The sequence below is a fragment of the Equus przewalskii genome, chromosome 25 (assembly GCF_037783145.1).
Source record: "Equus przewalskii isolate Varuska chromosome 25, EquPr2, whole genome shotgun sequence".
In the NCBI taxonomy this organism is placed as follows: Eukaryota; Metazoa; Chordata; class Mammalia; order Perissodactyla; family Equidae; genus Equus; species Equus przewalskii.
Genome location: NC_091855.1, coordinates 22,147,763 through 22,172,237, shown reverse-complemented (window position 1 = coordinate 22,172,237; position 24,475 = coordinate 22,147,763). Strand labels below are relative to the sequence as shown.

Sequence of the window (24,475 nt, the reverse complement as noted above, 5' to 3'; positions counted from 1 at the left end):
TATGGGGAAAATATGTAAAATGAGTTTTGTGCATTCAATGAGGGATGGTTTCTAAATGTTTAATGACAGAGGCTGTATCCTCTTTAACTGATTTTGATTTCCTTAAAATCCATTAAGCTTTTGCCAGGAGTTTTAGGCTGGCTGATGGAGCCCCAGGTTAAACAGGTTAATATTTTGCTACTGCTTAGGAGCAGACCTGAGTTGAAGTATGTCAACTCTGAGAAGTCATCTTGGCTCAGCCAGAGAGATAGGCAACAGACTTATTGAGTGGTAGAATTAGAGCTGGCCATTAAATTTTCAGGAGTAAGTGGAGGGACATACACTCAGTAAGAGCAGGAGTCATGTGTGCCATATTCCCCATCACACAGCCACACAGCCACAGAGCCCAGCTCCCAGCCCGTGGGAGTCCCCTGGGAGGGCTCACTGCATGCTGGGGGCCTGAAGGGAGGGAAGTGGTAAGTCCATTACTAGCTGGAGTAGGAGAGCCACCAGATTTTCTTCTTCCGGGAAAAGTCACACTTCAGCCCCTCATTATACCTAGTTCTCTCTAGAATTATTCAGGGCAGGGGGGAGTGGTCTCAGGTTGTCTCTGTTTCTGTACTTTGTCCTAGTTGTGGATTCTTTCTAGTTCTCTCACTTCCCAGAAGTCTCTTGGGCTTCTTTCTCTGTTGCCTGGAGATGAGACTGGGAAGAGGGAGGGGGCGGGGCGTGGTAACCTCAGCAGTGACGGAAATTATTTCAGATTATTTGCGCTCCCAAAGGCACCTGCTGGTGAGAGGCAGAGCCAGCTGCTTCCTTAATCCCAGGAAAGTGGCAGCAGCAGCACCCCATCTGGCCAAGCCTAGCCTCTGAGGCTGGCCTGCTGCTCTTCGCTGATTCTGCCATCTCTCCAGGGCCAGGGAGGCACATTGCTTGGGAGAGTTGGAGCATGGCCTGAGGCGTGGGGCCGCCCTCCTTTCCCCAGAGTTCATTCTGTCTTTAAAATCCACAGGAGCTTTAATCACCTTGTTTCAAATGTCAAAATCAGGTGACAGTTCCTGATCCCCGGGCTGAGCAGATTAGCCTCATCTCAAGTAAAGGCTTCTTGAAGAGAGCCCAGGTGAGGCTTATCTAGCCAGGCAAGTGAGAGAAAGGGTCCAGATGGCAGCAGGGCAGGACAGGAGGTACCAGTGAGTCTCTCTCATCGCTGTCTCATCTACCTTCCTGTGCTTCTGCCTGGGCAAGCTTGCCCTGGGAACAGGAGTGGCCCACTTTGACCATTGTAGAGCCTGGAACCCAGGTCATCTAAGAGAGGAGAGACCACAAAGGAACCCAGGAAGAGAGGGAAGAACTAGGTGCTCTGGGATGGGGCTGAAGAAAAGGGACTCGTGGCTGAGAAAGGCGGCTTCCATTTGAACCAGATACATCTACCTTAACTCCCTGTTTAAACCTCAGCCAGGCAGGGGGAATGAAATCTTACATATGGGACGTAAGGGTCATCTTGTTTCACTCCCAGAAGGGATCCCAATCTCCCTACAGTATTTCTGCCAAGAGGTGATCCTGGTTCTGGGTGAATACTGCCAGGCATGGGAACCCAAGGTAGACTGTTATCTTATTGGTCTCCTGAGTTAGCCTGGTCAGTAGCTGTTCACACTGCTCTCGGAGGAGTCTGCCTCCAGTTTCCAGGACCACTCACAACGGGATTTACCCTAAGTGCCTAATCCTGGGACTGGTCCAGAGAATGTTGCCCCTGAAGATGAAAGACTGGGTTGAGAGCCGACTTCCTTCTCAGTGCTGCAGTGGAACACTTAACAATGGTACCATTCCTAGCCCGGGGAACTTAGCTGGTCACAAAATGCTTTCTTTCCTGCTGCTTCTATCTGTTCTGTTCTGGATCTTGTCTGATCCTCTCAGGCAGGCTTTTGGGCTTATTTCTCTTCTTTGCCCTTATAGGTCCCAGGGGCCAGGCCTACCACAGGGTGGGCAAGTGGCTGGCTGACTTCCTGTCCCGGTCCAGAGACAGGAGGATTCCAGCAAGGAATCTTCCGGAACCCAGCTCAGCTCAGCCTTAACTGAACAGACTTGGCTTTAGTAAATTATCAAATTTCAGTGTGGGCATTCTTTGGAGTCAGATAGAGTAGAGAGGATGGGAAGAGGCGCACAGACTTCCTTATGGCGCTCTGGTGAACTTGTCAGGCATTTTAGTCTATATTCTCGCTTCATCTTCATGATTGCGTGACATAGATAGTAGGTAATGTTCCTGCCTACCTCTCTCCCAGCATCCTCCCACCACACCATGCCTGCATTTGACAGATGAAGGGTCTGAGGCAGAAAGAGGTTCAGTAAGAAGGCAGATCCAGGGCTAGAGTTCAAGTTCAAGGGCTAGGAGTTAAAGTCTCCTGCCTTTCCAGTTAGGGCTCATTCATTTCCAGGCCTGTTCAGCCCAGCCAACTTCTGCTCCTGCACCCCCTCCCTGTTCCTGCACCAGTGGGGCACGGTTTGAGGCTAGGCTCTCAGCTCAGGGGGTGTATCCGGCTGCCGGCAGGGGTGAGACACTTGGAAGGCCTCCAAGGCTAGCAGCGACTTGTTGATGCGGCTGATGGTAGGGTAGGGAGTGAGATCCACCTTGAACCTATGGCAGAGAAACACCCATGTAAGCCAAGGTCTGCAGGGGCACAGGGAGAGTGCCCTGTGGGTGGCGAGGCAAGCACAGGGGCAGGGCTGGATGAGGTCCCAGCCCTGCCAGGCGGGGTAGCCTTCTTCACAGGCAGCTCTCTGGGGTTGGGTAGGTCTTGTGCAGTATCATCTGGCATCTCTGTTACCTCCTGTTCCCATTCCAAGCAATGGCTATTTAATGACAACCTGCTACATATATGGCATACTGCTAGGCGTTTATATATACAGATTATTTCTCCACTATGTCATAAGCTTCCCAGGGACAGGGAATGTGTCATACATTTCCATATGCCTAATGGTGCCTGGTGCGATGCCTTCCACAGAGAGGTTCTCATTCATGTCTTACTGAAGGGCTGATGGAGGAAAGCAGAGGTAGAGCTCACTGTGGGGCAGACATACTGCATCTGGGGACAGCAGGCTTTTGGGGTGGTTTTTTCTAGGGGTAACCACCAGGTGAGCTGCCTCCTCCTAGGAGAAAGGGCTATGCGGGATCACCTGAGCTGTGCTGGGCATGGTAGGGGGCATTCCACTGATTTCTGCTCTGTCTCTTCCAGGTCAAAGTGGCCGGGGTGGCCTGGCACAGGGGGCTCCTTGGCCACTCGGGGAGAGTCCCTGCATGAGATGCTACCTCAATAGTGGAAGTCGGGGCCTGACTTGGGAGGAGGCTGGGCATTTTGAGGGGAGGAGCCAAGAGGAAGAGGGAGGGTGGTGGGGTCCTCTCTTACCTTTCAGCATTTGCCACCTGAGGCACTAAGCACAGATCAGCCATGGACACCTGAAAGAGGGTTGGGTGGATCTGCATCATGGTGTGCACTCGACTCAGACTGGGCTAGGTGTGTCCACTGGTCACAGTACTGGGGTGCCAGCCCCTGACATTCCCATATGCTTCTGGCTCTTCCATCCCATCCACGTCCCGCCCCCCCACCAACCCCAGCCCAGCCTTGTCTGGGTCTGTCCCGAGAACTGATGCCCTTCTCCCAGACCTGGCTCATTGCCTGGACAACCATCTCTGGGTAGCCAGCGAGAGTTCAATAGTGCTTGTTAAAAACTGCTATCACAGGCCCTTAGTGAGGGCTCCCAGAAGGGACGAGTGCCTCAGGGTGGGGGGTGGGGGGCCTTGGAACCAGAATTCATATAGGACCAAGGCCTTAGCATATAGGAGTCAAGCATACCTGACGCCTAGAATCTCAGAAATGAGAGGGAACAGAGACATCGTCTAATATAATCCCTTATCTGATGCCTGGACCACCTCTTCATCTCAGAGATGAGGTGTTCAGCTTGAATACTTCCAGGAATGAGAAACTCACTTCCTCATGAGGAGCTCCCCATGAGCTAACTTCTGCTCGGCATAGAGAGGATAACCTTGGGTCTCGGAAGCCCCCACCCCACCTGCAGATGCCTCCTCAGGAAGCTCTCTGAGCAGCGCCTACCCTGGGTTAGAGGGAGATGGCTGAGTCTAAGTGGAAGAGACTGGCAGCCCGAGGTTGGCAGGAGGGCAGAGCTGCCATGGGCAGGCTGGGGGGGCTTACCTCATTTCCCACACAGTACTTCCCCGCTGTGGTCTGCAGGATGTGCTCCAGAGCTGTGGGGAAGCCACAGGAATAATCTTACTCTGGCACAGAGAAGGAAGATCCGCTTTCCTGGGCCTTACCCTCCATAGTTATGCAATGGGCGGCTATCCAAGTGACTGGCTGGGGCACGTGTGCTGGACGGAATGTGACAGCCAGATCTGAAGAGTTGTAGGGACATGGGGACAAGATGATGTCTCCCTGGGCTCCTCAAGCCCAGCTGCCATCCCCTCCCCCAGAGGGGACAAGACCTGCCACTGGCCAAGGCAGCAGCTCTTACACCGATGGGCTGGCACTTGGCTGGCCTTGGTTTCCTGGCTGGAGTGGGCAGTGAGGCAGACATCAGGCCATCCAGCTCCCAAGGGCTGTGGGCCTCAGGTACTGAGCTCCTGGAAGTGCCAGAGGTTAAGGCCAGGTTCGGATGCCGCCCAGCCCACTGCCTCCTCAGCCCTGTCCCCATTCCCTCATCCATGCCTCTCTCAGGACCAAAGAGCCTGGGAGGCTGTTTCAGACGTCCCAGGCCCTGGACTTGGGGGCCATTTCTCTGAAAGGGTACCCTGGGGCAGCTCGCCGGAGTAAGGACTCACCATTAAAGCCAAAATTGATGGCCTCCTGGGCCCAGGTCAGCTGGTTCTCCTGTCCCACTTCCTTCAGGACAGACAGGTTCTGTGCAGCCCAAGGAAAACCTGTGATTGGCTTTGGGGGCCAGGCTGAGCCTGCCAGCGCAGCCAAGCCCCTCAGGGGAGCTCAGTTCCGATGTGTCCCTGGCTGTGCACCTGTCCCACCCTGAGCTCTGTGAGCCAGCGTCCTCCTATTAGGGCCCTGAGGTTGGTGATCTCAGGCTGCCCCAGTGGTCCCTGTGGTCTGGAAGCCTGTGACTCTGGCAGAGACGTACAAGGGTCGGGGCACAGGATGCTGCCTTGGCTGTGACGGGTGTGCCACAACTCAAGGCCTATCCCTTGCATCCAAGCCTTCTCCCTTACAAGGTCTCTTGTGGGGAGAGGGAGTGTGATAAAGGACAAGGGGTGGGATGGGGCAGGCACATAGGACTGGCTTTCAAGAGATTTGGACTCTGGTTCATCCTTGCACCCCTGGAGCCATTTCACTTCTGGGCTTCACTTTCCTCATCTGTAAAATGGGGATGTCTGTCTGCTCCAACCTCCTTTGTTGAAAAAGATAAAGTGACATGGGGGTGGGGGGCACAAGTGCACAGTCGGGGTCCTGGGCTCTGGTCCTTGCCCTGCCACTACTTAGCTGGGTGACTCTGCAAAGTCACTCCACCTTTCTGGGGCTATTTCCTTATTTGCAAAATCAGGGGTTAGCAGAGCTGAATTGTTTTATTACTTATTTTTTAAAAAACAAAATCTTGAGCCAGCCCTGATGGTCTAGTGGTTAAAGTTCGGCACTCTCACCACTTTGGCGGCCCGGGTTCGCTTCCTGGTCGTGGAACCACGCCACCTATCTGTCAGCTGCTATGCTGTCGCGGCACCTCACATACAAGAACTAGAACGACTTACAGCTAGGATATACAACCATGCACTGGGGCTTTGGGGAGCAAAAAAATAAAGTAAAATAAAGTCTTGTGAGAATCCAAATCTCTGATACAGAACAGATGAAAGGGAGGCTGCTCTGGCTAAAGGCGGGAGGCCTGGCCCCATGCTGCTCAGCCTCTCCCTGCCACCTGGCCCTTTCCCACCTTGACCATCTCTGGATACGTCCTTGGAATCCCGGGGCTTCTGAGAATGCAGCTGGGGACCCAGTGGAGTAGATGATTTCTGGGATCCCTCGCCCCCTCTGCCACGTGGTCTAGATCTAAGACCCTGAGAATGCCCGTCTGCGGCCACCCCCACCCCCAAGCTGGGCACCTCGCTGTGGGCTCGCCACAGTCATGAGGCGAGTATCTGAAGGTAAGAGTGTGTGAGGGGAAAGGAGTGTGAGAGGTGTGCAAGTGCACAAGCACCACACCTGCAGAGGCTGGATGCCGCTGGCGATGAGGTCGGAAATCATGCGCACGTGGGCCCTCTTCTTTGGGTCCTGAGGCAGGAGTCGCGGAGTGGGCCGAGTCTCCTCCAGGTACTCAATGATGGCCAGCTGTCCAGAGGGGAGCAGTGAGGCACGGAGAGGGCCCGGGACCCCTGGGCCGGCGGGGACAGGGCCAGCAAACTCCTCCTCCTCCTCGCCCTCCTCAGCTGGGGCCTGTGAAGCCAAGAGGCTCCCCAGGGAGGTGAGCCCTTTCTGGACCCCTGTCCTGCAGTACTTGGTTCCCCATCTGCTCATTTTCTTCACTTCCCAAAACAACCAACCCTCTCTCCCTCCCGCCTTCGCTCCCTCTGACAAATGCTTATCATGCCCCTACTAAGTGCTAGGCCCCAGACACAGGCAAGGAAGGCTGGGAGGTCCTCTTGTTAAGGGCACCGTTCTCACGAGGGTCTCCCAGGCCCTGCACTCACTGACTGGCCAATGGTGGTCCCATCAATCTTGAGGGCCGGCACCTGCTTCATGGGATTCAGTTTCTGGAATTCCTCAGAGAACTGTGGAGACAAGGCTCTGGTGGGCTCAGCAGCCTGGCCTGAGTTGGCTAAAACAGACCAGGCAAGCAGGAAGACCCCAGGCGTCTTGCCCACCTGCACCTCCCTGCCCTGGGGAAGGCCCTGGCTCCTAGGCCCAGGGGGATACCTGGGGGATCCATGCAGTAGGCCAATCAGGGGCTGCTGAGCTACAGGCTTCATCCCAATGGCCTGGCTATGTCTTTTCCCTTTATCTCACACTGTGGCCATCAACGTGCATCCAGAGGGCCCAGGATGGGGCAAGGACCCACTCATCACCCACCCTCCTGGGCTCAGGCACTGAGAGGCCAGGTGTGGTACAGAGCTTGGAACCTGGGCCTTTCCCATGGCTCCTCTTGCTGCACAGCCAGCCACCCTGTCCCAAAGGGAGAGCCAGCAGGTTCACCTCTCTGGGCAGAAGTCTGCAGCCCCCAGGCAGATCCCTCTCCAAGGTCTCTAACTCCCACACTGTGACCTGGAAGTGGCCTCTTTACCTGTTGTCCCCCATCCTTTATGAGGTTGATGGGTATCGTTTCATAGTCAATGCTTTTCAAGGCCAGAGCTAGGAGAGACCACAGACAGCAGGGTCGGGGGTCAGCCTCTCGCTGAACTTCCCAGGGCGACAGGAGGCTGCAGAGGGAGGCTTCTTTCTGCACACTGCTGGGTGGCCAAGGCCTGCCTCGGCCCTATCCCCTTCTCTCCAGCTTCCCTTGTCGCCGCCCCAGGTCCAGGATGCTCTGCCTCTCATGCCCCTGAACCCTTAGAACCTTACTCTCCATACCCCCAGTGGGGCTCTCATGCCCCTGGGTGGTGCCATAAAGGTGTGCTTTTTGGCACACCGTGGGCTCCTGGAGGATGGCAGGGAAGTGTCCTGTTCACCTCTGCCCCCTCCAGGGCCTTAAACAGTGGTGAGCAGGGCTTGGAGACACGCACTTGTTCCCCCATGAAGGCCTCTAAGGGCCAAGGGAAGGTGCTCAAGCGACCATACAGGGTGCGCACAGGCAGCTTACACTCTTCCTGTTTAGAGAAGATCCCTTTCTAATCCATGTTCTCTGTTCTCAGAGCTGTTTACTAGATTCCAAGCTGGGCATGAGGCCCCTTTGGTAGTCTCAGAGCATTTGCTGTGACTCTCAGTGACCAAATGTCCCCTCCATCCCCTTTGAGGTCTTCCCCTGGCAAGGTGGGAGTAGAAATGCTCAGTCAACCCTAGTGGAGAAGAGCGAGTGTGTATGCATGCACACTTGTGCATTAAAATATAGTGATGGCGGTCTCAGGCAAGGGCAAAGGAGCGAGGGGAGGAGGACGAGATGTGTCACAGTCTAAAGAGAGCCTGGGGGACACGGGGCTCCTCCTCAGTGCTGGTCAGCTCCACTCTGGAGAGTGAAAGGGGACGGGGCCAAGCGGCAGAGGCCAATGCACGGAGGCCCTACAGAAATAGCGCTCATGCTGCTCAGGCTCCTGGCCCAGCCAGGGCAGAGGCTCTGGGCCCAGGGAAGGCATCTTCTTGGAGCAGCGTGTCCTCTGGCACCCAAGTGCTCTTGCCCACTGATTCCAGCAAAGAGCAAGTGACTGTGGGATGGGGGAGGGTCATGGAAGATGGCTTCCCAGTTAGCGCCAGGCTCCTAGAAGCGTGCTGCCTGGGTTCGAATTTCCTTACATTCATTTGCTAGCTGTGTGGCCTTGGGTAAGTAACTTCATGAACCTTGGTGCCTCAGTTTCCTTATCTGACAGGCAGCATGATGTAGTAGTTAAGAACATGGACTCTGGAGCCAGACTAGCTGGTTCAAACTCCAGCTCTGCCTCTTACTAGCTGCATAATCTTGGGCAAGTTATTTAACCTCCTTATGCCTCAGTTTCCTCATCTGTACAACAGGGACATTGTACTATTACTGCCCTCCTAGGGTTGTTGAGGTTTAAATGGAACTATGCACACGCAAGCAGAGTTCCCCCTCAGGTGGAGCTGCTAGGACTATGACCTTTGCCAAGGGCTGGGCGAAGCCGAGGGAGGGAAGGATCAAACTAGGACGAAACCAGAGGGCCCCAGTTTCTGCTTCCCCAAAGCCTCTGGGATTAACACTGGCCAGTTCTGTTTAATTGACCAGATCAAATAAGATAAGAACCGAGGGAGGCCAGCTGTTCCCTCCAGTTACCAGGGACCTGTGGAGTTTGTGAGCCTGCTTTAATCTGGTTGCTAAGGGGGTTTGGAGAGAATGTGGGAGAGGCAGTGGGCCCAAGAGAAAAACCACCCTCCCTTCCTGCGCCCCCCACCCCCCCTGCCCTGTTAGATTTCCTAGGAGCAGGTATGATTCAGGGCTGAGGGCTCCAGGAGACTGGGGTGCTGGTTGCTGGGGTGCTGCCCTGTCTGGCAGGGCCCTCCTTCTGTCCCGGGCCAGCTTTTCACCCGGGGCTCCCTCCCCACGTAGGCTCTTGGAGGAGGTACAGCTCTTACCAATTCGAACTCTCCATGAGCAGGAGCTTCGGAAATAGGAATAGAGGATAGGCTGAGAAGAGAGAGGACGAGCACGCATGTTAACCCATGCTTGGTGGGTGTTCAGCCCCAGGAGCCCAAGGAGAGGAGGCAACCGCCCCCAGACAAGGGGCTCCAAGCCAGCGTTGTTTCTTCCCATCACGCCAGGCCTACTTTCTCAGGCCTGCATCCAGGCAACTCAGGCCAGACTCAGAGCTCTCCGGGTCAGAGGCCTGGGAGTCATGTGGAGCCCCTCGGCTCCAAACTGGCATCATGCATTCCTGAGGTCTGAGGGACCCCGAATGGGGCAGCCAATGTGCAAGTGCCTTCCTTACCTTGCCAGACTCGGTCATGGTGCTGTGGTGACCCTCGGCCTCTCAGGGAATGTTTCCTCTCACCCAGCTGCAGGGCAGGGGGCGGAACCCTGAAGGCGGATCCCATGAGCCAATGGGGAAGCTGGGGCTAGACAGGCATGAGGGGACCTTTGACTCTGGAGACAGGGGATCTCTTTCCAATTTGTGGGAAGTTATTTTATGCTCCTAGTGGAGCCAGGTTTGGCGTCCTGGGCAGACAGGGTGGCCTGGTTTTGAAGCAGTAGTTCAGGTGGTGCAGTGGGCTGGGAGCTGGCAGTCCAGGGGTCTGGTCCCAGCGCAGGAACTAGCTCTGCATGACCTTGGACCAATCCCTGCCTTCTCTAGTCTTTGGCTCCCTCATCTGTAAAATAAAGGGTTGCCCTAAAATGATAGGTTAATTCCTTCCAGCAGTGGCAGAAAGACCAGGAATTCTGTTTTTGAAGCTTTGGTACTCATCTCTTTCAATTCACCACCCACCAGTCTTCCAAGCTCTCAGCTGGTCTCATAAAAATAGCTGGAGGATATGCCCATTGACTCCAAAGCTGAGGTCACAAGCTGGCAACCCAGTGTTCTGTTTGGTTTACACTGTATTTAATAATGTTTCAGTTAGTTGCCAACATTAAAAAATCAGGATGTTTTCTATACAAATCCTGTTGTCTGTTTTTTCTTTAAAAAAATCTGGAGACAGTGGACTCCGGTTCCTGAGTAGCAACAATTGATCAGAGCTGATTAAGGGCCGCCTTCAGTCAGGGCAGGTGTTCTCTGATCTGCCAGGGCCCCCACCTGGCCCATTTCTCTCATTTTTATTATCTTGAGGCCCCTGGAGGCAGCTGAGTGTCTGACCTCTCCTCTAAAGTATAAGGGACTCAAAGTTAATTTCTCTGGTGCTTCTTGGGTAAACCATCATTTCAAAGCAGGACCAAGGACAGAGGTACCAGTAATTAGCACTCACGAATCTTCTGGCAGACACATTTGTATCCAGATGGATGAGGGAGAACTCAATGGAATTTCTTAGATCAACCCTGTCTACCATCCCTCTGACTACAGACATTTCACCACAGTTCCCTCTCCCTTCTGCACCCCTGCCACACCAAGCTGCTATCTGACTCTGCTTTCACCATCCCTGAACTACCAACTCTGTCTTCTAGGCGGGCAAGGGCAAGGGCATGAGTGGGAACCTGGGCCCTCTCAAGTTGGTTCCCGAGCCTGGGTGTTCCAGTCTGTACTGAAGGCACCTTTTGTGGAAAAATGAAGATGGTCCTGGCATGGAGGGCAGGTGACAGGCAGTAGGTGTCCTTGGAAGGGGAGGAGTTGGGTGGCCACAATTGGATGTGCCCTATTGGGAGGTGCATCCCTTTCCTTACCTGGTCAGGCTGGAGGAGCTGCTGGGTCCAAGAGACGGGGACTGGTAGTGAGGGTTGGGACCACTGGAGAGCCAGGTATTAGCTTAGAATCCTTGAAGAAATGCTTTATCTAAATACTAAATGTTACACCTTTGACCTGTACTAAGAGTGACCACAGAGTCACACATGCCACTGCCCTCAAGTTTCCTCCTTATGGGCCATCAGGAGACATGATGGAGGGCAGTTTCTGCTCTTTCTCTTACTGACGATAACCATCTGAGCCATGCCACATTCCTTTTTGCAGTTGTAGAACTAAATTTTAAGTCCAAGTATCCGTCTCATCACCACTCCTGAAGGAATTTGGTTTCCAATTCAAATATGGATTCTGACCACTCTAGCAGATTTTATTTTTAAACACATGCTTTTAGAGGATTCCTAAAATCCCATTTGGGAGTGGGAGGACTATCCATTACTAAAGTGATGCTATATCCTACCTGATGTGCCTGCCACCTTCCTTGGAGCTACAACAGCAGTCCTCAAACTTTAATAAGACTCATCTGGGGCGCTTATTAAACATGCAGATTCTCGGGCCCCCGCTCCAGTGACTGATACAGCTGCTTCGAGGCAGGCCCAGAAAGCTGCCAGGGTGACTGTGATGATTTAAAGCAGCACTGCCTCCCCTCGGCCCTGGTGCTCTCTTAAAATGCAAACGACCCTAGAAGACCGTCCGTTGACTGTTAGGACCTGTTGGGCCCGCCGGCTGGGAAAGGAGCACGCAGGGCTTTGCGGAAGAGGGAAGCGAGGGCCGACCTTTGGAAGCCCTAGCAGAGGGCTTCGGAGAGGTAGGCGATGCGCGAGGTACTGCAACTGCAGCCCGCCCAGCACGCCCCACGAGGGCACACCGCCTCGGACCCACTTTCTCCAGGCCTGCAGGCTCCCACACGAAGCGCGCAGGCGCGGGGCTGGGGGAGGCCGGGGCCGACGCGGCGCACAGCATCCTGGGAGTCGTCGGAATTGTGGGCAGCGCCGAGCGGTTCACCTTTGACCCCACCCCCCAGGGTTTCTCAGGGTTTCTAAATAGCGCCCCTCTCCCCGGATGCGTGGCACAGACCTTCCCCGCTTGCATCTCGCACTTCCAGGCCAGGCAACTTCGCCCCTGGGACTCTCCGACTTGTCGACGATCGAGGCCCAGTGACACCCGACACGTCAGAACCTAGGCGTTCGTCTGGGTAAAGCGAGGGGCTGGACGAGAATGATTTTTGAGCTCTCGTTTAGCCCGCCCCGCCCTGCCGCCACGCCCCCACTCCCGGCGCTGCTGGGAGTTGCAGTTCCTTGAGCCCGTTTTCCCCCGTTTTTCCCCGGCGCCCCGGCCCTCGCAGCCCGTCATGCTCTGCGCCACTAGCCGCTTCCTAGCGGCGACGGCGCTCCGCGCCCAGCCCAGAGGCCGGGGCCCCGCGCCCCGCTGCCGGCGCCGGGAACTACATTTCCCAGGGCACCCCGAGCTGCCCCTTTGTGACTTCTTGACGGGGCAGCTTGGAAGACCCAGCGTGCCTGCGGGCCGGAGGGCGATCCTCAGGAGGGGAAGGATGCCGCCGGCGGTGGGCGGGGGCCTGGCAGGGTCGGAGCTGCGTGTCCGGAGGGGCCGCTGTGGGTCCCAGGCTGCTAGGGCCGTAGGTCCGGACGTGGCCGTCGAGGCTGCAGCGCGGAGCCACAAACGGCCTGCTCCGGGCTCGCGGCACTTCGAGGCGGCCGGCCGGTGGGCCCTGCTGGCCCTGGTGACGCTGCTGTCCTTCGCCACCCGCTTCCACCGTCTGGACGAGCCGCCGCACATCTGGTGAGTGACAGGAGGAACTCCGCGGGCACCATGGCAACCGGGAGGAAGGGGACGCGCCCTCTGATTGGCCCGGGGGCACGGAGGGGGCGGGATTCACAGTAGGAGGGGCGGGGCCGCACTGGAGGGGAAACTGAGGTTTCTGGTGGCTGCCTCTGGCCAGGTGGTCTCTGAGAGGAATCTTTTTGCTGTGGTGGGTGGCAGTGGGATTCCTAAGGACCTGAGGAAGCAGACCTAATGTCTTGCAGGTTATGCTGCAGTGTCTCACCTGGTTCTCAAATTGTGTCTTTTAAAGATGCTTTGAACTTTCCAACGAGAATTGGAAATTCTTAGTACAGATATTCCTAAGCTCTGAGTTCCTAATCTGCAGGATTTCCAGGCATCAGTGGAGGGGACAAATTCCTAACTGGGTACCCTCGTTCTCGGGAGCAGGGACAACTTGTGTGTCCAAGGATGGTGACAAGAGTCCCAGGAAGCGGGTCTGGAGTCATCCTGTGAGGAGAGACTTATTTTCTTAAAGTTTTTGTTTTGTAGGACTCAGTTTCAAGAGTCAAATTTCATTAGCTAAGCTTAAAATTTTCCAGCTGGAAGGAGGAAAAGTTTTATACAATCTGATAATGGGTAATTTGTTAGGCCAACAAGTGATACCATGTTTTCTTAGTATTACCGAGGAGAAGGTTAGTGTAGGGGATGTTAGAAATGGAACTTCTTGACCAAAACTCAAGCAAGCAAGCTAACAAACCCAAGGGGGGTTCTCCTACTTGGAAGTTAATAAATTAGCTAGTTATTGTTTCGTGAGTGCTGCCAGAAGACGTGAGACTTGGAGGCCAGAGACAAAGGACTTATTACTCATGGCACAGGAAGCAGGATGAGCATCAGCATATTGGATTCAGTTCCCAGTGCCCTCCAAGTTGCACAGGGTGGCACTGCGGGCTTACGTGGATGACTGCGTACACGGTGGGTAGCCTTGCAGCTAGGGAACAACAAGCTTGGGGAATCTCTGTTTTACATTAAGCAGTAAGCAAGCTTACTCTTTGTCCTGGAGAGACATTACCTCATCTCTCAAAGTTGCTTGTTGCAAACACAACTCTGAGAAGTGGCCCAGGTGAAGTGCAGTCAGGGCCTTGCATTCTTGCCCCACCCAGCAACATGCTTGAAAGCACAAGAGACTCACGGAGGACTGTCTCTCCCAACAGTCTCACCCCTGGATCCTACACTGTCTTGACTTCTAGCAAATTTTCACATGAATATGCAACTCTTTTGGCTATTCTGATTAAGCTGACTGACAGACGCAGGAGCCAAACCTATTCAATTTGTCTCATACAGCATTTAATTAAGGCTACACTCAATGGGACTCATAGCAGCGGGATGAGGCCAACTTGTGGTGTTAACCTCAACCATGCCATCCAGGGTTCTGGATTCAGCCGCCTGTGAATAATTGCCTGTGCGTGGGTGTGGGGAGGACCAGTAAGTCTTAAGACAGCTAGAATGTAGTCTAAGCCCAGTCTGTTATCCATTATGATCTGTGCACAGGTGTTCAGACTGACCTGTGATCTTTGGTGTCATTGCTAATAATTACAAGTCCCTTCATTAAAAAAAACAACTCCCATACCCAATGGAAAGACATTCCATGGCCCCTTCTTCCCCTCATCCTAGCCTATTACCTGAAGAGGTGCAGGTCACTCCAGTTCAGGAACTTTTGTTAAATTCCATTTGGATCACCATCAGATTTGATTTAGATCACCATTACAGTGGTTTGGTTAAGCCACTTAGGCAGTGAGTATCACTGAGTAGTTGCAGCTTCAGTTGCTATTGAAGGCATAACCTAAGGCCTCTAGGGTGTCAGGAGAAGTGTTTCTATCAGTCAGACCGATAGAAGGTTGTGCTGGTCTGTGTGTTTGCACACACATGAGGGAGGTCCATGTTTGGGAGCTGGTGTTGATGGCATCAGGCAAATCCAAACAGTTCAAGACTGGCCATGTCCACATGAGTTTTTCTGATTTCGTAGTGGGATGACAGACTGCCATCAGATTGCCAGCTAGGGCTGTCACTTATTTGTATGATATGAATGTTTCGCCAGGGTGGGTGCTGGGCCTAAGGGACAAAGAGACCATGTTTCCCCTCTCTTTACATTTCCAGGAGTCTAAGATGTTCCCTTCCCAGGTGCCAGGGTTGTTTCTTTCCTTCCATTGTCATATAATCAGTATGTCCCACTCTAGTAGCTGTAACTTCACCTTTTCCCCAGTTATCCTCTACATCCAGACCTCTTTGCCAAAGGCGTTGTTAGAAAATTGACAGAGACTCATTATGTCTCCCACGTTGGCCCGTGTGAGCCACTGTAGGGGGACTTGACAAGCTGTGTACTCAACCAAGTGATCATTATCTTTATGCTCCAGGACCGTGTCACTCCAACAACAAAATCTAGGTGACTGAAGGAGAATTAAGTTTGAATCCCATGGGACACCCCCTCCACTCTGCCCAGGCTGATCTGGAGTTGCTGTTAGGGGAAAGAAAGACAAATCATACCCAGGAATGTTTGGGGAAGAATCTCAAATTTTCAAGATACGTTATATAACTCTCTACTCCTTTTGTCCTGATCATGACGCAGTTGGTGGCCAAGAGGAGATGAACCCTTTCTGATGATGGCTACATTAGGTGATCAAACTGCTTTACTAAAGTGTGTGAACCAGGAGGAGGTGAGGGAAGTAGAAATCTTTTTGAGACGACTGTTTAGGGCTTGAGAATATCACATGCCTGTGGATGGTAGGGAGTGTGGAATGTCATCAAATACCTTGACTATTGGCCCACTCTTGGGTGGTCATTGCAGAAAAAGGTACACCATTGTCAGACTAGATGGTTTGGAAAGCCGAAAACATGGCATAGTTTAGTTTCAAGGGCCACAGTGGTACATCTAGAGTCAGATCATTGGACTGGAACAGCATCGTCAACACCGTAACCAGAAAAAGTGTCAGCAGCAGTGAGGCACCACTGATAGACTGGAGAGGGAAACAAAGTCCTAATATGGTCAGTTTCCTTGGAGTGGGCAGGGTCGGTGCCCTGTGTAATGTGGCTTCCTTTACTGCAAGGCAAACAGGCCAGCTTTTGGAGGTGTCACAAGTCACCACAATGCAGTGATGGCTTCTGCTTCAGAACATACAGTCCTTTACTTTGTGCCCCGTCTACCATGGTAGATGGGTTTCTGTGCCTGGGGCATTGATGAATTCAGGTGGCAGTGGCAGTAGTCTGGGTGGAGCAGGCTTGATGAGCAGCTTGATTCCGGTCAGTCTTACCAGAATACTGCCCCTTACGATAGGCATCTACGTGAGTGAGCCAGATTGTCCCATCAGCAGGCAGCCATGACTTTTTCCCACAGTTCTTGACTCCGAAGAGGAGTTTTTAAAATTTCTCAGTATATAGTTTTACATGTGGCACCCCAGATGGCTAGGCTAGTGGCAAAAGCCCAAGAGGCAATAAAAATGTAACTTGTCTGTTTCTTAGGAGTACTGTCTAAGGCAAGAGTGATGGCTTTCAATTCAGCCCATTGGGCTGATCAACCGTTTCTGCAGTCCAGAGCTCTGGCCTTCCAGAGTTGTCCCTGGGGCTGGATGACGGCTGCTGCCCAATGGACACCATCAGCTTTTAAAGTGGCCTCATGATCAGTGAACCAGGCACAGGCATTGAGAAGAACCTCTGTGAATCACACGCCCCACTGAGCCAGCGGCTTTGCTTTAGGTAGCGGAGTGGGAGATAGTTTCTCCCAAAGAGAGTGCTGGCATCTCTTCACGTAAAATCAAGATGCCGCTAGGGCCGGGCTGGCTATCCTCTTGAATATACCATTTCCATTTGACCAGCGAGGCTTGTGGAGCCCTTCCCTTGTTATCCAGAGATTCCAAGTTGACCCACTGCAAAGTGGCAATGCCAGTCCAAAGAGTCCTAAGGCCTTCATGGGTCAGGCGCTTAATGTCAGCAAGAACTTAGTGGTAGGTTAATAGCTGCCCCTTCGAAAAAGTATGTACTCGGTGCCTGCGTCCAGCAGATGGCGCTGTTACCCTGGAGAGTGGCCTCTTGCTAGCAGCCATTATGTCTTTGAAGCTGTGATTTCCCTTTCTCTTCTCAGGATTTATATTGTTTCTCCTGGACCACCTGGGAGGGGACAGGATCACCTCTCAATACGTGGCAGTCACTCACTGGGCTAATCCTCTTTGACACTTACAGGATCAGTACCAGTTAGACATTCAGCAGTGGGAGCCACAATAGTACAAGGGCCCTGCCCACAAGGTCACTACACCTTCCCTCGCCTGCTGGGAATTGGCTCAGACCCTATCAGTTGAATTTGGGCACTTTCTCCTCCTTGAACTAACGAGTCTGATAGGCCTGCGTTAGGAGCTACGATGTCAGACACCCAGAGATTATGCCATTCCTCAGTGGGGAGTGTGGGGAGTGTGGATGCAGGGGTGGGAGGAGGCTTTTTTTCTCCTTTTGCCCCTTGAAAGGCTTGGCACTGCTTCCTCCCAGTGTACTCCCCTGCGTCTGATGCGCCCCCTTTTCTTTCAGTCCCCGTGCACACTATTCTGGCTCTCCCTGCAGTCCTCAGCACCTTTCGTAACCGTTGCGCCTAGGAAACTCTCCCCCAGCCCATGGGATTGAGCAGGGTGGAGATCTGGGCCCCGTAGCCAATGGAGCCCTGAGTTTGAGTCCTTCCCCTTCCTGCAGTTCCCCAGCGTGCTAGGATGGGTGTGTGGCCTTGAGTCCCCTTTAGGGACAGGGAGACCTGGGCCCCACCTTTTATCATCTTTCTCTCGAAAGCAACTGAGATTGTGGTGTTGGGATCATGGGCGAGAGAGGGAGAGAGTGGTTCTGAGGCACTAAGCAAGGCATGCTCACTTTTGGCTTGAGCACAGGCACAAGGATCTTTCAGTGTTTTCATTTTACCCACAGTTCTATGTGGATAACAAGGTTCTTACTGCTGGTGCCATTTATGTCAGCTTTGGAGAATCTTGATTCGGGAGCTGCGTGCATATTGCCTTTTGGCTGGGGCTGCTAGGTTTGCCATCCTGTTGTCATGATTACATCTCTTTCTCCTTTTGCCCAGAAGAGAGTGAGCAGTAACTGAGGCAGCATTCAGCCGGTTTGTTTCACTCCTGCCTCTCTCCACTCAGCCTCATTAATAGGTGGGACCTGGAGACTCTTTCTGCCTCCCTTGCCCACCACTTGGGCAAGAGCATTCACTGCCAGATTCGAGGGAGTCTTTTCATATCCCCTAATCCAGCCTGTGGGGGCCCTTGTCCTTTCTCTTTCAGAAAGCTATGTCTTAGCGTCCTACGCTTGTCACCAAAAAGTGTCAGGGTCCCGGATTTTATTTTACCTTACTTGCAAACTAATAAGTTAGCCTGTCTCGTTTATGGATGCCCGCAGAAGGCAGAGTCTTGGGTCAGAGACACGGGTCTTTATTTTTCATGGCACAGCAAGCGGGACAAGCATCAGCATGTTGGCGTCGGTTCCCCTGCCCCCCAAGTCCCATGTGATACCGTGGGTCTGGATGAATGCCTGCACATGCAGTGGGTTGCAGCACAGCGGAGAAATACTGAACTTGAGGAGTCTGCTGTTTTATAATAAGCAGTGAACAAGACAGCTCTCTGTCCCAAAGGGAGAGATGCTAACTCTTCCCTCAAGGTTCCTTGTTGCAAACAGAACCCTGAGAAATGGCCCGAGTAAAGAGCGGTCAGGACCTTGCGTTCCTGGCATACCCTGCAAGGTCTGTAGGAGCAAGAGAGAGCCAGGGAGGCTGTCCCTCCCAACACAAACACGCAGTAAAAGCAGTAAAAGCCAAGAGGAAATGGAAATATCACTACTAGTTTTACTTGGGACATTTTTGCAGTAAAAACCTCATACCTCTTTGCCAGTGTTTCCAAACAGACTTCAAAACTAACCGCAAATGTTGAGACAGTTTAAATGGTGCCCAGCGTGTGTGGGAGGTTATACTCTACAGGCTTCTTCCACGTGTGTTATCTGACGTGCACCCTGACACCTCCCTGTGAGGGGGACATGGCAGATGCTATTATTGTCTTCGTGGTGTAGTGAGAGAAGAGACCCAGAGAGGGGGAGTGATTTCGCCGGGTCATGCTGTGCGTAAGTGGTGGAGCTGGCGCTGGATCACTTCTTTCTGCAAGTCTGTTTTGTCACACTGCCTGGAAGTTATTTCCCTCTTTGACAGCACCATGCCACTCTCCTCACTTCATGTCAAACAGTGTGCTTCGCAGATGCAGAAGTAATTTACTCTTCTGCCTATCTGTTGGACCCACTGAGTAAAAAAAAGGAAGAACTCTACATTTTGGGGAAAAGCATGTTTTGTCCCTAATGTTGTAAGTTGGTAATAACTACGTATGGAAGCTGACCTGGGGTTGGATAGCCGCTAGGAAGCACCCATTCTGAGCTGCAGGGAGAGACTGACAAACAGAAATGGCCAGCCTCTGCTGGATAACCGGGCTGCTGCTGGAAAGCCCTCATGCAGGGTGTGAAAAGTTTATGTGGTTGAGTAGAAGAACAAGGTTTTTGCATTGTGTTTAAAAGCTAATGCATTAGAATCGCTTATTTACTTGCAAAATAATTTGTGCATTGAGGATAGGTTTTAGATAGGCTCTTCGTAAGAAAGTCCTGAATTTTTATATACTGGTTAGTTTATTATAATAAGATGAGTGAGTTTATAGTCAGCAGGTTAATTGTCACAAGACTGATGAGCAAAAGCAGACTCCTGTGACAACCATGCTTTATTCATTTATTTATTTTCATTTATTTATTTATTTTGGTGAGGAAGATTGGCCCTGAGCTAACATCCGTTGCCAGTCTTCTTCTTTTATTGCTTGAGGAAGATTGGCCTTGGGCTAACAGCCGTTGCCAGTCTTCTTCTGTCATTGCTTGAGGAAGATCAGCCCTGAGCTAATATCTGTGTCAGGCTTCCTCTATTTTGTATGTGGGATGCCTCCATGGCATGGCTGATGAGTGGAGTAGGTCTGCACCCAGGATCTGAACTGTGAACCTGGGCTGCTGAAGTGGAGCATGAGCAACTTTAACCACTTGGCCACAGGGCCAGCCCCATGACAACCATGGTTTAAAGGCTCTTACCAATCAGTAACCCACAGTGTAGTTTGTAATAGCAATAGTAATATAGTTTCTAGTAGCAAAATAGGCTCAGGGTTAGAAGTGAACAGACTTGGAAGGAAACTCTTACTACAAACCTTTCTATAGTATAGGAAAGCTCTTGTGCTTTTAAAATAAATAGAAACTCAAGATACAGAATAAGTGTAGATTTAACTTAATTTTTTTTGTTGTTGTTGAGGAAGATTGGCCCTGAGCTAACATCTGTTGCCAATCTTCCTCTTTTTGCTTGAGGAAGATTGTCCCTGAACTAACATCTGTGCCAATCCTCCTCTATTTTGTTTGTGGGATGCCACAACAGCATTGCTTGATGAGCAGTGTGTAGGTCTGCGCCCAGAATCTGAACACACAAATCCCAGGCTGCCGAAGTAGAGTGCGCAAACTTAACCACTATGCCACCAGGCTGGCCCTAACTTAAATTTTTGATAACTTGTTTGGTAAATATTTGCTGACTTTTCTCATCTATCTAAATGAAGGTTAACGACCAGCTTCATATTTTGCTTCCTCAAATCACTTGTCAAACCTTTTTTTTTAATTCAAATTTTCTCATGAATTGCTTGAAACTCATGGGCTGTGGTTTTAACAGTAACTTTACCCTTGCTTTCTTAAGGCTATGTGGGTTGTGTGATAACTTAAGGTTCTCATTTCTCTTTCTGTTTTCCCTTTAGTTGGGATGAGACTCACTTTGGAAAGATGGGAAGTTACTATATCAACCGCACTTTTTTCTTTGATGTGCACCCACCTCTGGGAAAGGTGAGCAGCATGGTGAACGACGGCTCTCTCCTAGGGTTGGAGCCAAGTCTCAGGTTTGGATTTAATTCTTGGGCCTGTAGAAAGAATTCCCTGACGTTCCGGACAAGCTGCTTTCCTGGAAAATTTTTGGTGTTTTTAGGAGTCCTCTGCACTCAGAAATGGAGAGAGTGTCTGTCAACTAATGGATGGATAAACAAAATGTAGTGTATCTGTACTGTGAAATATTATTCAGCCATCAAAAAGGAATGACACCTGCTACAACATGAATGAATCTTGTAAACATTCTGCTAAGTGAAAGAAGTGAGACACAGAAGGCCACATATTATATGATTCCGTTTATATGAAATGTCCAGACTTGGCAAATCCATAGAGACAGAAACTAGATTAGTAGTTGCCAGGATCTGGGGGGAGGGAGGATTGGGGAGTGACTGCAAATGGATATGGGGTTTCTTTTTGGGGTGATGAAATGTTCTGGAATTAGGTAGTTGTGATGGTTGCACAACCTTGTGAAAATACTAAAAACCACTGAATTGTACACTTTAAAAATGGTGACTTTTATGGTATATGAATTTTATCTCAATTGAAAAAAGAAATGAGAGAAGGAATATGTTGCATAACGCAGAAATAGCTTGGGGAGCTGATAGTCTGCACCTCCTTTCCCCTCCCCGCTCCCAGCATGCACGCTGTTTGCCTGGTACCTCTCACATGTTTTACAATTAGAAATTCTGCCAGTCAGAGTTCATTTTACTCTTTTAAAAACAAACTCCTCTGAGAAGGCTAGTGGATTAGCTGTGGTGTTCTCCCAGTCCTTTCTTCCTAACTGTAGGCTGAGATCTTTGGCATCAAGGGGATGAGAATTTGCCTGTTATGAAGTGGGGGAGGGATCTGGAGGATGGAGGAATTAGGGATGAAGGCAGGGGTGGTAATCTGTGACAGATGGACCTAGAGATGCACAAGAGCATGGGATAGGGACAGGGAGAAGGCCCTGCAAGTGGGAGGGATGGAGAGGGATGTGGGATGGGTAGCCTATTTCAAAATTAGCTCTGGGCCCAGAGAAGGAGTAGAAAATGTTATGCCTCTACCTGTCTCCTTTAGAAGATAACAACAATAAAACTAAGAGCAATTGAACACTTAGTCTATTCTGGTCACTTTAAATACATTGTCTTATGTAATCCTCAGAACAACCCTATGAAGTAGGTACAGTTGTAACCCCATTTTGCAGATGGGGAAACTGGGGCACGGAGAGGATAAGTAGTTTGCAGTGGGAGGAAAGCTAATAAGCAGCAGAGTCAAGGTTCAGACTGGCTTAGAGTTTGCCCCCTTAGCCATTGCACACACCGCCTTGTGAACTTGCCTTGCCCCGTATGCGGACTACATCTTTTACTACTACAGGATTAAGCTACAGAACTTGAGGAACGTTTGCATTGGGCTAGCCTGGGAACCAGATCTCTGATGGAGGAGAGTTTTCATAGGAAGCCAGCCTTGTCTTTCAGCTGGGGACTCCCTGTCCGCCTTTGGGGTCCCCTAGTGCTGAGCACAGAGCAGACATGCATGTGGGAAACACTCGCTGATTGGTTTTTACTGAAGCCTGCCCATCCTCACACCCGGCCCCTGTGTGGAGGGAGAAATGGACGCTTCTTTCTAAGACTGCACTCCGGGAGTGTTCTGCCTGTGTGCCCACCTGACTTATTTAGTGAGGGTCCCGTGCTCTACCTGGTTGAAGGAGAGTGATGAGCAAAGTAGCTGTTATAGGTTCTGAGGCGAACCCAGTCAAAGAATCAAAAAGCCCCTTGCAGTGGCGAGTAGGAAGTTTTCTCCTGCAGAACTGAGGCCAGCACCTGCTGCTTCTCTCTGGCCCCCAGTCCTGGCCACCTGGGGGCCCCAGTCACATGGGTGCTTTGAAAAGAAAGAAAAATACGTGCACATTGTAAGAAATGTGATCAGTACAGAAGGAAGTAGAAGGCCAAAAACTACCTTTCCCCACATTTCTGTTCCTCAGAGGTAACCATGGTCACCACCTTCGTTAACAGTTTCCGATATATCCTCTCAGAAATTTTTTGTGCAAATATAAGTGTGTATGTATTTATATACGTACACATGAACAATTTGTATATACAAATGGGATCAGACTAAACTTGTTCAGCAACTTTTGTTTTAAACATGGTATATCTTAAATTCTTTCCACATTAGCACATAAAAATGTACCCCAGTCTTTTTAATGGCTGTTTTCCATCATACAGATGTGCCATAAATTCTTTTACCCCTCTTCAATTGGCTTTTATGTTATTTCCAGTTTTTAGCCATTACCAAAGACATTGCATTGACCATCCTTGTATGTCTATCTTTTCATAGTTGTGCAGGTGTATCTAAAAGGTTCTCAGCAGCCAAACTAAAGAGTCAGAGGATATGCACATTGAAATTTCTATTAGATATTGCAAAGTTTTCCTGCAAAAATATTGTAATCATATATACTCCTACCAACAGACTATGAGGGGGCTTGCTTCCCCCACACCATTGCCAGCACTGGTGTGATCATACTTTCCAAACTTTGTCAATTTGAGAGTAAAAAATGATCTATCACAGTTTTTATTTGCACGTCTTGATGAGTTAGGTTGAACATTTTCTTCATGTGTTTATTAGCCATTTCTCTTTTTTCTATGAATTCGCCCATTTTTCTAGTAGATTGTTCTTTTTTTAATTGATTTCAATGAGTCATTTAGTTAGGAAATTAGTTCAGGGCTACTTTTAACTTTAAGGGAACTGCCTTTTAGTGCCTGTTAAGTGCTTGGCATAGTACCAGGTGTTACCTACAGCCTCACCTCTAACCCTCACAGCCCTCTGGGAGGAGGGTTTTATTGCCTGTAGTTCAGAGACAGTAAGTGTCATCCACAACCAGAGAGCTAGTTATGGGGCACTGAGATCCAAACCATCTGTGCATTTCTTCCTACAGCCCAGCCCAGCAGCCTGGGAATTTATGCTAGCACCAGGTGGGTTTGTCCTCTGAGATCCCAGGTGGGAAGGGGCATCCATTTGATTGTCACATGTCAGTTTTAGTTCATCTAGCTATTTGGATGGCTCTGTCTTTTCAATATCTTATATTACTTTATATTAAATTAATTAAATTAACTTCTGAACCCTGGGATTCTTCTTCTAAAACAAGGCTTTATAATTTTTTGCTGCTGGAGTTTGGCTTCTATACCTTGACTTGGAACTATAGAGAGTGACCCTGTTTAGAACTACTTAAAGAAAAAAGTGGGCTGGTTAGTGGTCCAAATCCAGGCCCCCACAAGCAGTGTTGCTGGGAGGGCCTTTCCTTCCCCAGCCAGTGTATTCTGTCCTTCCACGCAGCCTAACCTGAGCCCAGGGGTCAGGCTGGGGCAGCCTGGACTGGTACAGATGCTTCCTATTTGCTGACAGTTTTTATATTTTAGCTGCTTCTGATTGCTTGTGTGGAACAGAGTATTTTACACTGTTGATGGCCAAGGAAAGACAGAAAGGAAGAAGCTGGGCCTCAAGAACGTCTTGAAGGATGCATGGCTCGCAGTCTCGGTGTATAGCTGATTTGTTCTGGTTTGGGACATTCCAAGGCTGCCCTCCTTTGCAATATTGGAAATGGGAGAAACCAGTGCCTTTTGGCATTTTTTCCATTGGGACTGTTTTCTTCCCCTCTGGGGAAATGTGTCTGTCTTTGTGCATTTCTCTTTCCCATTTTCTTCCCTTCTCCTCTTCCTGGTGTTTAGCTCCTTGGCCGCTTTTCTCCCTCCTCATTCTGACTTGTAACCCCAATTCCCTTTCAGTGGGCCC

General features: G+C 50.9%; 2 protein-coding genes across 4 annotated transcripts in view; one reads left to right on the top strand and one right to left on the bottom strand.

Moving 5' to 3' along the window:
• Nucleotides 1-2,163: 2,163 nt before the first annotated feature.
• Nucleotides 2,164-12,180, bottom strand: GSTZ1 (glutathione S-transferase zeta 1). Of its 2 annotated transcripts, none has more exons than XM_008536451.2 (9): nucleotides 12,044-12,180; nucleotides 9,219-9,270; nucleotides 7,264-7,331; nucleotides 6,674-6,754; nucleotides 6,189-6,314; nucleotides 4,811-4,889; nucleotides 4,185-4,237; nucleotides 3,381-3,430; nucleotides 2,164-2,611 (listed from the first exon to the last, which is right to left on the bottom strand). In XM_008536451.2, the coding sequence occupies exons 1-9, from the start codon at nucleotides 12,056-12,058 to the stop codon at nucleotides 2,485-2,487; spliced, it is 651 nt and encodes a 216-aa protein (XP_008534673.1). In that variant the 5' UTR covers nucleotides 12,059-12,180; the 3' UTR covers nucleotides 2,164-2,484. The 2 variants fall into 2 exon arrangements, with proteins under 2 accessions (XP_008534673.1, XP_008534668.1); XM_008536446.2 differs by lacking the exon at nucleotides 12,044-12,180 and adding an exon at nucleotides 9,572-9,950.
• POMT2 (protein O-mannosyltransferase 2) overlaps nucleotides 12,152-24,475 on the top strand; it is a 43,417-nt gene continuing 31,093 nt past the window's right edge. Inside the window, exons 1-2 of one of the 2 annotated variants that reach the window (XM_070593274.1) lie at nucleotides 12,152-12,766; nucleotides 20,587-20,671. In XM_070593274.1, coding sequence (XP_070449375.1) covers nucleotides 12,318-12,766; nucleotides 20,587-20,671 — 534 coding nt within the window. In that variant the 5' untranslated portion in view covers nucleotides 12,152-12,317. The remainder of the gene's footprint in view (nucleotides 12,767-20,586; nucleotides 20,672-24,475) is intronic. The other variant, XM_070593275.1, reaches the window with a different exon arrangement.